This window comes from Crocodylus porosus, unplaced genomic scaffold (genome assembly GCF_001723895.1).
Source record: "Crocodylus porosus isolate Cpor-Errol unplaced genomic scaffold, CroPor_comp1, whole genome shotgun sequence".
NCBI classification, from domain to species: domain Eukaryota; kingdom Metazoa; phylum Chordata; order Crocodylia; family Crocodylidae; genus Crocodylus; species Crocodylus porosus.
Genome location: NW_017728910.1, coordinates 924,018 through 936,416, shown reverse-complemented (window position 1 = coordinate 936,416; position 12,399 = coordinate 924,018). Strand labels below are relative to the sequence as shown.

The 12,399-nt window shown below is 40.7% G+C and overlaps 1 protein-coding gene across 1 annotated transcript in view; it reads right to left on the bottom strand.

The window, feature by feature from the left end:
* Positions 1 to 12,399, bottom strand: part of EIF2A (eukaryotic translation initiation factor 2A) — a 37,467-nt gene that overhangs the window by 19,136 nt on the left and 5,932 nt on the right. Inside the window, exons 2-8 of the mRNA XM_019532581.1 lie at positions 8,150 to 8,219; positions 7,742 to 7,816; positions 5,993 to 6,111; positions 3,970 to 4,069; positions 3,500 to 3,582; positions 1,295 to 1,368; positions 1,030 to 1,174 (exon numbers count right to left, since the gene is read on the bottom strand). Of these exons, the coding sequence (XP_019388126.1) occupies positions 1,030 to 1,174; positions 1,295 to 1,368; positions 3,500 to 3,582; positions 3,970 to 4,069; positions 5,993 to 6,111; positions 7,742 to 7,816; positions 8,150 to 8,219 (666 nt within the window). The remainder of the gene's footprint in view (positions 1 to 1,029; positions 1,175 to 1,294; positions 1,369 to 3,499; positions 3,583 to 3,969; positions 4,070 to 5,992; positions 6,112 to 7,741; positions 7,817 to 8,149; positions 8,220 to 12,399) is intronic.

Sequence of the window (12,399 nt, the reverse complement as noted above, 5' to 3'; positions counted from 1 at the left end):
ATTAATTTCCACAATATTCAGTGACATATTAGTTCATGGGACCAGAATAATAAACATATTATTAATGTTGATTAGTTACATAAAATGTGCATCTGTGCTATTATGTTCTTCTAGTTTGGGACATTTTTTACCATGCAAATAAGGAAGAGCAGTAAGATCAGTGGACAAGGGAATGTTTTCCTCTTTCGTGGTTTTTTTTTTCCCCCCATACAGGTTAAATAAATTTAAACTTCTCACTCGCACTCCAGTATAACCATAAGCCTACACTTTAAACAGTTAAAAACAGCAAAACAACATTCAGGTTTTCACAGCAACTCAAGCTGGCCCACACTGCAAATACACAATATAGTGTGAATTTCTAGCCGCACTGATGTTAAATGTACATTTCAATAAAATGGTCAGCTTCTGTCCTCTGACACTCGGTTATGATTCCACCTGTTCTCAGTGGGAGCTGTAAGGACACAGCTGAGGGCAAAATTTGGGTCACGTTGTACAATGTTGATTACTAAACATTTTACATACGTTACAAACATATGGGACATTTTACAAAACAGATTGTTCCTTTGAAACAGTTTACAGTCTACACAAGTTAAGACATGACGCTTGACAAGTAAAGGAGGAATGGTAGAGAGGATCTTAGATTAAGTGGCTTTTAAAAAAAAATGAAATAGGAGAAAGTATGTTCTATATCAACAAGAATTAGGATATGATGTGGTAAGATTTTTACCAGGAAACCTATAATTTAACTGTAATAGGAGATTCATGTGAAGCATTAAAAAGTATCAGAAGGCAAGAATATGAAAAGTATAAAATGAATACTAGGGGCAAAAGGAGCAGGACAACATGACAGCAGGGGGAGGGAGACAGAGAGGAAGAGATCAGACGGGTAGCACTCTGAAGTGCATTCTTATAAGCATTTGTCTTCAGTATCCACCTAGATACAAATTAGTTAGATAAGTACAAAAATTAGAAATTCCACAACAAACAAAACAATTAAAATATAAAAGACTGAACACATGGCCACTATACCTTTTTTATTCCATAGCATTGTCACTTTGTCAGCTTTAAAGAAACTTTTGTTGGCCAATGCCGACTGAGGACCACCAAAGTTGGGGTACTGGTATAGTCTTACAAAGGAGGGTGCACCCTTGCTCCCAGGAACATACACAGCAACCTAAATCGACACCAGGATATTAAGTTTTTGTATTATTCTTAGCAACACAGAGGCAAAGAAGCATGATTCCTTAAGAGAACCAAAAATGTAAAATGTCAAATGAATAAGTGTTACAAGTACCTTGTTTGGCTGAGATCCAGGTGACAGCACAAAATCACTAACTTTTTGCAAATGAAGTTTATTTGCAATAGTATCTGCAAAACCACAATTGCAAAAAAAGGTTAAATGACAGACAATGGTAGTCCGCATACTTAATCATAATGTTATTTGGGCCTGTGACACTGATAAACATGGAGCTGTGTATCTACCCGTAAACAGATTCCTTACTTGGTAAAAACAGCAGTGCAACCACCTTTAACTGTATATTCCCTCAGACTTGAAGCTCTGGCTAGATTTACTTCTATTTACAGTCACAACCTGGAACCTACTTGAACCAAGTTTGGGTCTGAAACATTCTGCAAGCTTTGAGGAAGAAGTTCATGCAGTCGGAAGATCTCTTAAACCTGCCCGAACACACTTTTTGGTCCATAAACCAGGCACGTGTCAGTCTTCCATCTTATCTATGTTGTGTACAGAGGCAGCCACAGCTGTTCCTACTCATCTACCTCCACTCTATACAAAGCCAGGTGCGCTTCTCCCAGGATTTTTATGAATGAAAGCCAGGTGATGACTTCATATGGCAGGCCCTTTGAAAGGCCTCCTGTGTACCAAACACTGCTTCCACTGCTAGCACACTCAAAATAATGCATTTAGAAAAAAATTCCACTCCAGCAACTCTCAGAGTAAGCTAAGTACCAGAAATGACAAATGATTTCCTCTTAGACGAGTCATATTTCCCAAACACCTGATGGATGTATGGGTGTCTCTCTACCACGTTAAGGATTATAGCAGAAGGCACCAACCTGCTGCTGTGCTGCCTGCCCCACCCTGATCTGCCAAATGTCACTTGTGCTGCAGGTTGGCCACCCCCATGTTAAGGGGTGCTTCCTTCCAAGTGAATCCAGTTGTCTTTCCCACTATTCTTCCATTTGAGTGGACTGAGACAGCACCTAACACCCATCTTAAAGGAAAGTACACCCTTGCTTCCAGGAAAATACATACCAATCTAAGTCACAAATCATCCTTATTGATCTGCAGAGTAGATCATTCATTTCTGAACATTTTATCTGAACAGAATGTTCAGTATCATCTTTAATCCCAAGAAGTAGCCTTGGTTCAATGGGATCTTTCAAAGGTGGCTGGAATTAGTCTGACTGGAAATCATTAGCCCTCCCACAGAAACTGCAAGGTTCAATTCATGAACCACTTCTTTGTTAACTAAAGCCAGCAAAGTTTGTACAACAACTAGCTTTAAATATAAAGTGCAAAGGAAATTTGCTTTCACAAGTCTCACCTCTTGGTAAGATCAGAATCAAGACAAAAAGGGAAAGAACAAGTAGTACAGGGCAGGAACCCTTCCGGCATGAAAAAACATTTTTACAAGTGCAACCCAAGGACTATTTCCCCCTCCAAGTTATTTTGGAAGCTTTCCTCCCCCACCAGGAACGATGATGAAAACCTTTCCCCAAGAATATTTAAACACTACTCCAGGAATCCATCATCAAATGACAGATGACTTCTCCCACTTTCAACCTAACCTTCTTTCTTCAGCTACTCTCTGTCAGATGCACAATTTCTTGATATTTCTAAGTTCCAACCACTTCAGAAAAAAATACTTCCCATTGTACATTACCCATGACAGTGTGTTGTGCTCCCACCATTAACTCCCAACACCTTTATGCCATCTTAAAGGTTTTTCTCTTTCTCTGCATCCCCATTTCCTTTTTCAATGTTCTCTTCTCTGCCCAGCACTGTCTTTTTTTTCCAACATGCTACTCTGCCTCCACCCATCATCCTCTCTACCGTCTACCATCCAGCTTGCTTTCCTTGTCCCCTAAATTCCCTTGACACACACCAAGCCTCTGAAGGAATCTCCTTCAACTGCGGTGCTGTTCTTGCAAGTATTCATTTTCTAACCTTTTTTTCCCCTATTTCTTTTTGACAACTGGACTAGAAAAGCTGAGCATAAGCCATGGGAGAAATCACAAGCCAAATTCTGTACCAACACATATTTCATGAATTCTATTAGCAATAAGTCAGGTCAGAATTGGGCACCTGTGTCTAAAATATAGCAGGCCAGGACTTGATTAAATCTGTAATGATTTTCAGTTCCATACTAAAAGCTTTAAGTAATATTTCAATTGAAGCCAAGAAATAAGAGTAATGAGACAAGGTGAAGAAAGCCAAAGGGGATATGTATGAAGAATGCAATGAAAGTTTGCGTACTAAATTCGTTCTTTTCAAAGAAGTGTATTTCATTGTTTACACTCCTGGCACAAATGCTTTCATCCTCCGCCCAGCAAGGACACCTGAGATTAAAGGAAAAAAAATGATAATATAGGTAGAACTAGGCAACATTTTACTATCCTGACCTTTAAAAGCTGAACAGCAAATCTTAAGTTTAGATCTCTGGTCAAATAGATTCAATAATGTTACAAATTTGCAAGAGGCTGATAGCAGCTATATAATAAAAATGCATGCAACCAAACTTAGAGTTGCTAATAAGACTTTTCTCACCAACTGCACCTTACTGTGCATGAGGATAGCAAATTCACTATATTAAAAACAACTGTGTACAGTTACTTACTGAAATGCAATATTTTGAAAAACAACACCACACTAAAATGACACTTTCAGGATCATGTTTTGGAAATTACTTATCTTTGAAATAATTAGTGCTTAGAAACATTATTTACCAGTTCTGCATCTTTTTCTGGATGAAAGACTTTAAACATTTCCCCGTTTTCACGTCATAAAGTTGTAGGTTGGGCACCCCTGCTGTGCCATCATTAGCAGCTGTAATGAAAACACACATTTACCATGGTGGCCCTAGGCATGAGTGTAACTCTACTTTACTACCATCCTGTCCGAGCAACGCACTCTCATGAGGTAGGATGCTGGGAACCTTGTAACAGTAAGATTTAGGGGTGCACCAATAAAGATTTGTTTGGCCAATCGGGCTGGTTAATCAGCCAACAGTATTGGCCAATACCAACCTGACTGCCGATATGCAGCCTGGCATGGAAAGCAGCGTCCAGCCAGTAAGTCTGTTGGAGGGAAGGTGCATGGGGGGAGGGAAGGGGGATGGGGGGTGCAGAACAAGGTCCCCCCTGCACTGAGGGAGGGAATGTGTGCACGGCGAGGGTGGGCTGCCCGCTGCAGGCTCAGGGACAAGGGCTATGCCAGCTTCTTCCCATCTGCCAGGCTGGGCCTGGGCTGCACTCAGGGTGGGTGGTGGCAGTGGCTCTGGAAGGGGGGGGGGGCTACAGGGTGGGCCATAGCCCCGTGTAGGCCCCCCTCTCAGTGCTGCTGTCTGCCTCACCCCCACCTGCCCTGAGCACAGCCCCAGCCCAGCCCCCTCCTGCTGAGAAGAGGGCAGCACAGCCCCAAGCAGGCAGCCCACCCTTGCCCCACGCACATACCCGGGGGGGCACATGCCCTCTGCGCCTCCCCTAGAGGTGCACGCAGTGGCGGGAGGCACCCCCTAGATGAACCACCTGTTGCTCCATCCTGCATCCCGCCCTGGCTGGGCAGCGCCTGCTCCAGCCTCACTCCCTCCTGCACCATGGGGGGCCCCAATCTGCCCCTACAAACCCCCCTCCCCCACACAGACTTACTGTTCTCCAAGCTGCCAGGCTGCATTCCTGGTTGCATTCATGCTGCAGCTGCTTGCCTGCATGCAACGTTTATTGGTAACATTATCAGGCATATTGGCCAAAAACAGCCTATTGCCAGTAATGTTAATTTTCCTTTTATTGATGCCGATACAATATGGACTGATATATTGGTGCACCTCTAGAAAGGCTTTCATCTATTCCATCTCTCAAACAGGGATTTTTTTGGTGTAACCCCACATCACCTTTTATTTTAAAACTTGGGAGCAATGTTCCTCCACTGTACTATACTTACAGGTCATTACCAGCATCCATCTGCTGGTCAGCTCCTTACAGTTCTCAGAATAAAGCCATCAGCACTAAGGTAAGTCTTAAAAAATCCATCAAAACCTTAAGAAAGCTACCCCTAGGCGTACAATGGAAAAGTAAACTCTCCATATCCTCTAGGTTGTGTTCCCCCATGAAAATATCATTCACAGTGTTCATTACCTTTATATTCACAGCCATATTTGTATCCTATTGAAAACAGCCCTCCTGATTCTCAAGAACTGCCATGACTCACTGCACCCCTCTCCTCATTATGCACAACATAACTGTCTCTGCAAAGCTGTATTTGGGACTAAGCACAACTCTATGACTTTCCACATCTGACACCTACTCTTTCACCCAATCACTGTTCAAACCCACACAGAAGTCCATCCTCTTTCTAGTTTATAATAAACTCTTTCCATAAGATGTCTTATGATTCCTTGAACACACACTGTCTGGATAGTATTTCAACGTGCTCAAACATGCTGTGTATGTTAACAACAACTGTTAATTCTTTAACATAAAGTTTACTCAACAGATCAGACTGCTGTTCAATCCAGTCTGGTAACTCCCTCAAGTAGTGGTCAATACAGATGCTTTCAGAAGATGGCACCATCTTTCAAGTACTTAACCAACCACTTCATTTTCTATACAAGGAGGAAACACTTTTTTAAAACCTCTTTGCCAAATTGCAATGCTAATCAAAGCAACTCAGCAACAAGACATCATCAAACTGGATTCAGTTGGAGTATGTATTTTTTTCAGCATGTATTTTTACACATGGGAAAATACTCACTTGTGTATGCCTGCCATGTTGCCAGGATAATATTCTTTGGCGAGAGCTCAAGGCAAACTGCCTTTGGAAGATCAAAAGAACGCACTAACTCAGCACTGGTGACATTCACAATATTTACTCTGGAACCAAGAAAGGTCATTGCAACAAAGCATGATTAGAGTGGTTAATTAATACCCAGAGTCATTCTCACATGTTTGGCTGTTCTAGATCTGTTCTGAATTTGGCAGATGCAAGAAGTTCCCTGCTCCCTTGGCTAAATATTCATATAAAACACACTGTAAGATCACAGATCCAAGTGGACCAACAATGTAATTAGTAAGTAAAATTCTCAAATCTAAAATGTATTTCTTGATCTGCAACATTTGAATTCCAACTTAATAAAACAGCCACAAAAAGAAAAAATAAACTCTTGACTATGTTCTTGTAATGTTAAAGCTGGGTAACAAACAGACAAGAGCAAAAAGAACTGTTATATCTGGAAGATCTTGCATTGAAGGTTTGAGGCTTTATTGTATATATTGTTTGATGTTCAGAGATCACATAGATCAGTGAAAAAGTAAATTAAACAACCATGATCAGGTAGCAGCCACGGACATAGGATGTTAATTGTGATTAAAGACTGGAAGAAATTTGGGACCCAAAGAACAACAGAAAAGTAGAATGAAATGTTATTTAACCTGTGACAGCCTCCAGGAACTGGATTAGGAGACTCCTCCCTACCAGCTGCATTCACTGGCTCTCTTCAGTGATTGGAAACAAAACAATGCCAAACTTCAAAGGGGCTGATGGATTCCGTTTGATTTTTTATTAAATTTACAATGAACTTCTAAGAATTTGTCGTCTAAGATACCAATCCTATGCAGCAGCAACTACGTTGCTATACAATGTAGTACTTTTTAAAACACTTTAATTGAAAAGTTTACTAAAGATGAGATAAGTAAGGTTTTTTTCTGGTGACATCTTTTATTACAGAAAATGTATAGCTGGAAGGGACAGTGATAACAATATTCTGACCTTATTAAAGATGGATCTCTCCATCTCTCCAGGTGATTGAAACTACTGGGGGGGGGAAGGCAACTTAAACATCAAAAAAAGCTTATCTAATCTCTCCACTTGCTACCAACGAACTTCATACTAGGAAACAACTCAATTTAGTCAATAATTATGGGCCCTGTGAAATGCTTTAATTCCTACCAACTTTTCAGGTAGCACCAGCATATCTAGTAGTTCAGGCCTGATTTTTTTCAGGTACCAGCTTTTAAAAAAAGTATTGCTCATTATACTGAAAAATCTAACTTTGGTTGACAGATATAAAGTAACTGCAGACAGCCCAAATATTCAGAAAAAATCCCCTCCCCATCAAAAGCAATCTCTTTTACCTGATTTTCAAGAGTTTTGCCTAAAAACAGCTCTGCAACCCTATTGCACTGAAGGTCATGGGTAAACTCCCAGGCCTGAGAGTTGGACATATATCTTATGGGAAATATGAACAGAAAACAGAAATTCTAATACCACACATTCAGGTACCATGATAATAGTGACCTAATAAATGTGTGAAAACAACTGTAAACAATGTACCGGCTAATTACAAAACTAACCTCCTATCCCTGGCAACTGAAGTGCAAAAAACTGTCTTTATAAAATACACACAAACATTTCCATTTACAATGGCACATTACAGAGGGCAGAAGTATCAAGATTTCTTAACATAAATGAAATGAAGTTATTAGTAATAAAAGATACACTGACTTTTCTCCATTGCACCAAGCAAAGAGAGAACCATCCTGGCTGAATGTGAAAGCTTTGCAGTTTTTCCCAGCATCCCTAAAAGACATAACCGAACATAACACACATACACATGAGGCTTTTCAACAAAACAAGAACAACAGTAGTAGTACAACCAGTTTTCAACACCTACTAGTGTATAGGCAAAAATGAATCCATCCACTCCACCAATCTGCAAATTATTGACAGTGGGTGAAGAGTCATTCACTGCTCAATATTACCACTGTCATTTTATTAAAGTTTTCTTTTTATGTAAATGTGACAATTCTGATTTTATACGCACTCTAGATTTAAAATGTGTATATTGAGGGGGGAGGGGGAACACTGTTTATTCCCTGCAAAAGATCTAAAATGCCTAAAACAAAGAAGTACCTTTTAAACGTTGCATTTTCTGTAAAACTAGGTGGTCCATTCACCATATAGAGTCCTTTGGATCCTCTCACTGGAAGAAAAAGGCTACATGTTATTCATTTTGGAAATGGATAAAAGTCTGAAGCCAAAGCTTAGTTCTCCCTCACCAATTCTGAAGCTGAGATTCCATCGTTTATGGATTTTGGGGCAGGCGGCCTCAACAGAAAGTCCTGTACATCTCAAACCCTCTGCAGTAAGTGCTATTCTACGGCAAACTGTTTTCTTTAGGTTATAAAGAAAAGCTTAAACATAAAATATATTTGTTTATTAATGAAAGCACTAAGTGTGTTACACACTACCTCTGCAAAAGCAACTGAACAAAACTGAACTGAAAGATATTCTTACATAAGGATGGCAAAATTTCTTAAATAAGGCCTGATTCTACAAAGGGTTAAGTAGCCTCTCTATTCCCAGGACACTTCCAGAAAGCACCTGATTAAGACTTCACAACTTCCATTAATGTAGAACTTGCACAGTAATAATCCCATAGGTTGGAATAAAAAACGCTCTCTGAATATTCCCTAAATTGAAGTTTAACAGACAAAATGTAAGAGTCATAGACATTAGGCCTGGAAGGGACCTCAGAAGATCATCGAGTCCAGCACCCTGCTCCAGGGGCAGGGAGTCAACAGGGGTCATAGGATCCCAGCAAGATAAGCATCCAAATGACTCTTGAAGGCGTTCAATGTAGGTGCTTGAACCACCTCCGACGGCAGGCTGTTCCAGACCTTGAGGGCTCGGACAGTGAAGAAGTTCTTCCTTATGTCCAACCCAAAACAGTCATGAAGGAGTTTGTGACCGTCTTACCTCATCATCCCTTGGGGCGCTCTGGTGAACAGACATTCCTGCAGTTCCTGGTGAGCACCCCTGACAAACATATCAGGGCCATCAGATCGCCCCTGAGCCTGAGCTTTTCCAGGCTGAAGAGTCCCATGGCTCTCAGCCTCTCATCATAAGGTCTGCTTTCCTGCCCTCTGATCATGCGCGTGGCTCTCCTCTGGACTCTCTCAAGCTTCTCCACATCCTTTTTGAATTGTGGAGCCCAAAACTGGCAGCAGCACTCCAACTGACATCAGGCCCTTGGTCATGAATGTAACCCTCTATTATAACATTGTTTCTATGGGAAAATCAGATTCAACTTCCATCCTTTCAACTTACAGTACCTTTTCCAGGAACTTAACCCACTATAAGTGCAAGGACTGCCTGTATTATTAATGACCTCAAAATTAAACTGCTAGAACAGCAACCAAATAATCAATATTGATAGGAAATTGAATGTGAATTCTTGAATATAGATAAGGTCTTGTTTTTCTTATTAACAAGCCATTCAAAAATTGTCTACCTGGAAGACCTCTGTAGCAACCCCCCCAAAACAGCATAGCTCAATTGACTTTTCAAAAGTGTTCCTGAGAGCTCTCACACTTGTTTCCAAAATCATAAAACAAATTTAGTAACCACAGTTAAAAGTTTATCTCATGCTAATAGACCTGCATAAGCTTTTAAATCTTGGATTTTTCCAATGAATATGAATAATTGTTTTGTTTTTTTAAAGTGGTAACTTTACCTTTGTTGTGGGATTTCAGTAACAACCAGCAATTCTTATAATCTCATAGAAGCACATTTGGTATAACTACATACGTAGAATATTTAAATATCTAACATGTTTTTAATGCAACCCAATGACGAGGTAAGTGTCTACGCAAAACAGTTATGATCTGCAAAAACTACTCACTGACTTATTTGTTGTAAATCAGATACAGATACTGTAATTCTACAGACATTAATGAGAAAGGGCCACTTCCTTCTCTTTTTTAATCCTAACATAAAAAGTAAATTAGTGTTTTCATTAAATATTCTTAAGGTACAATTTGGAACATTTCTGCAATCATTTTCGGAATCTTCCACATAACCAGATTCACAAAAGCAGCACCACAAATTTCTCAAGTATCTAACAGGATGACTGCCCAAATCGATAGAAAAGCATAGTTAATATAAATGAATATTTACTTTAGTCATGTCATAATCATATCCAATATCTTCAAAATTCCTCTGGAAAAATACCACTTGAGAAATCCATTTTCCAAGTGATTTCAGCCTTTTATTTTTGGAGTTCTGCAAGTGTCATGCATTCCAATACTCCTGTACCCCATACCAGCCTGGCACTGGTAGTAAATTAATTGCAGTGGGGAGCCATCATACTTAAAATACCTTTGCATGTTTTACATGAAAGGTGCAACCTACGTGTTAATTTAATGGATTATTTTATTAAGATTTTCCCACTGACCAAAAAAATAAATAAATAAATGGAACTCATACCTTACCAGAGCTCTCTACATCAAAGCAGAATTTGGAGCACTAACAATTTAAAACAGCTCAATTTTGACTTTGGAAAAGTAAACCTTCACTGAGCTACAAATGCAAGAATTATTTCACTTTAATGCTATAAACAGAATTATTAATACATATACAGCAGACCCAAAGCTGTTTTGAACACATTCCTACCATTCTTTTTACCTCTTTAAATATGAATTACTTAGTAGCAACTGGCCACTGCAAATGGCCAGCCCCTTTCAAGTCCAGATTATTTAAGGCAACAGACAACCTACACCAGTAGTCACCAACTGGTAGATCATGAATGACTGGTCAGTTGTGGAGCCTCTGACAGTCTCTCAGTCTCAGTCTGGGGGAGCTGAGTGTGTGTGCGTATGCATGCACCTCAGCCCGGCCCAGCAGGTCAGTCTGTGGCAGAGGGAAGAGGTGGAGAGCGAAATAGACTGAGGATTGGGGCAGAGGCAGGGACTGCAACAAGTGGGACACCGGCTGGACCGGGTAGTGGAACAATCAGAGCCTGGGTGGCTCATCCAGGTGTGAAGTGCGGGCTTCTGCCGCTGCACATGCCCTAGCAGAGGCCTTGTACTTTTAATTCAAGAAGTGATTTTCTGCTTAGAAAGGTTGGAGACCACTGACCTATACTAACATTGAGAAGTTGAACATTATCACAAAGTCAGAACAGGGCTAGAAGCCGTACTATAAAGGGTTACTTATCATAGGTATTGTGAAAAACTTAGTGTTAGCTACAAAGCACCAACTCACAGGATCATCATAAAATTCTAGTTTATTGGACAGATGCAAAAGTCAGACCATAAACCTTGGTGCTGATCCCCTCAAACACGCACACATTCCCGCACGTGCGCACACACACTCACAGTAGCTAGCTCTGAACACTAAGAACTGGTGACAAGATATACCTATCCCCAAGTCTAGCGTCGATGGCCAGTCGAGGCTTCTTTCAGTGCGATGTTGCTGCAGAAGGGGGTCGCCGGCTGGTCCTTCCGGCTGCACAGGCAGCATGCTAGTCAGGTCAAAGAGGGCGCCATTGGGGTCATTCTTCACCGCCTTTTATCCTTCTCTGGCAGACTTCGGTGACCCCCCACAATTCTCAGGCTTACCCAATCAAGGGGTCATTGACCTTGAGCAATGTCCCTCTTGGTAGCTGCGGGATGGCAGCTGCCAGCCCCAGGGGTTAACACATACATGTGGTCTCAGGAGTCCCTTGAGGAGTTTTGATTAATTCACTGCCATGATGAATAGAGCTCTGGAAATGGTTGATCAGGGGGTATTTCAGCACCAAGGGTCTGTTTCCAGCATTGATTAGTTTAAACGGGGGCTACCATACCTTTAACAATGAAGTTTCTGGGAATTCCTGGCTCTTTATTGATTCTTTCTTCTTGGTCTCTTGTAGGTGTTAATTGCCACTCATTAACATACTTATCCAGACTAGCTACTGTGTTATACAATCAACCATGATTCATTCAGGGATCTGCTCCATACAGAGATTCCTGCTCTTGCTAACATCGTTACATGGTACTACTTACTTTTAAACCTAAAGTACATTTGTAAAAGCATCTACAATTTCTATTTTCACTACAAATATACCTTATATAAAAATAATAATGATATAATAAAAGAAAGAGAGAGGAAGAAAGAAAAGATAGAAAAGAGAAAGCAACCCCAAAAGGGGGCAAATACTAAAAGAGGGGCTTCTGCCATATGGAGAAGCTTCACATGGGGTGGGGGGCAGGCAGATAAAAGGGTTTCTTGCTACGTTATAACTAGACCAATGTTTCCCAACCAGAAAAAAAAGACATGGCTCCAGCCAGGCAGGGGGTGTGGCTCTAGCCCAAAATGCTATCCAGCTGGCCATGCCCTCC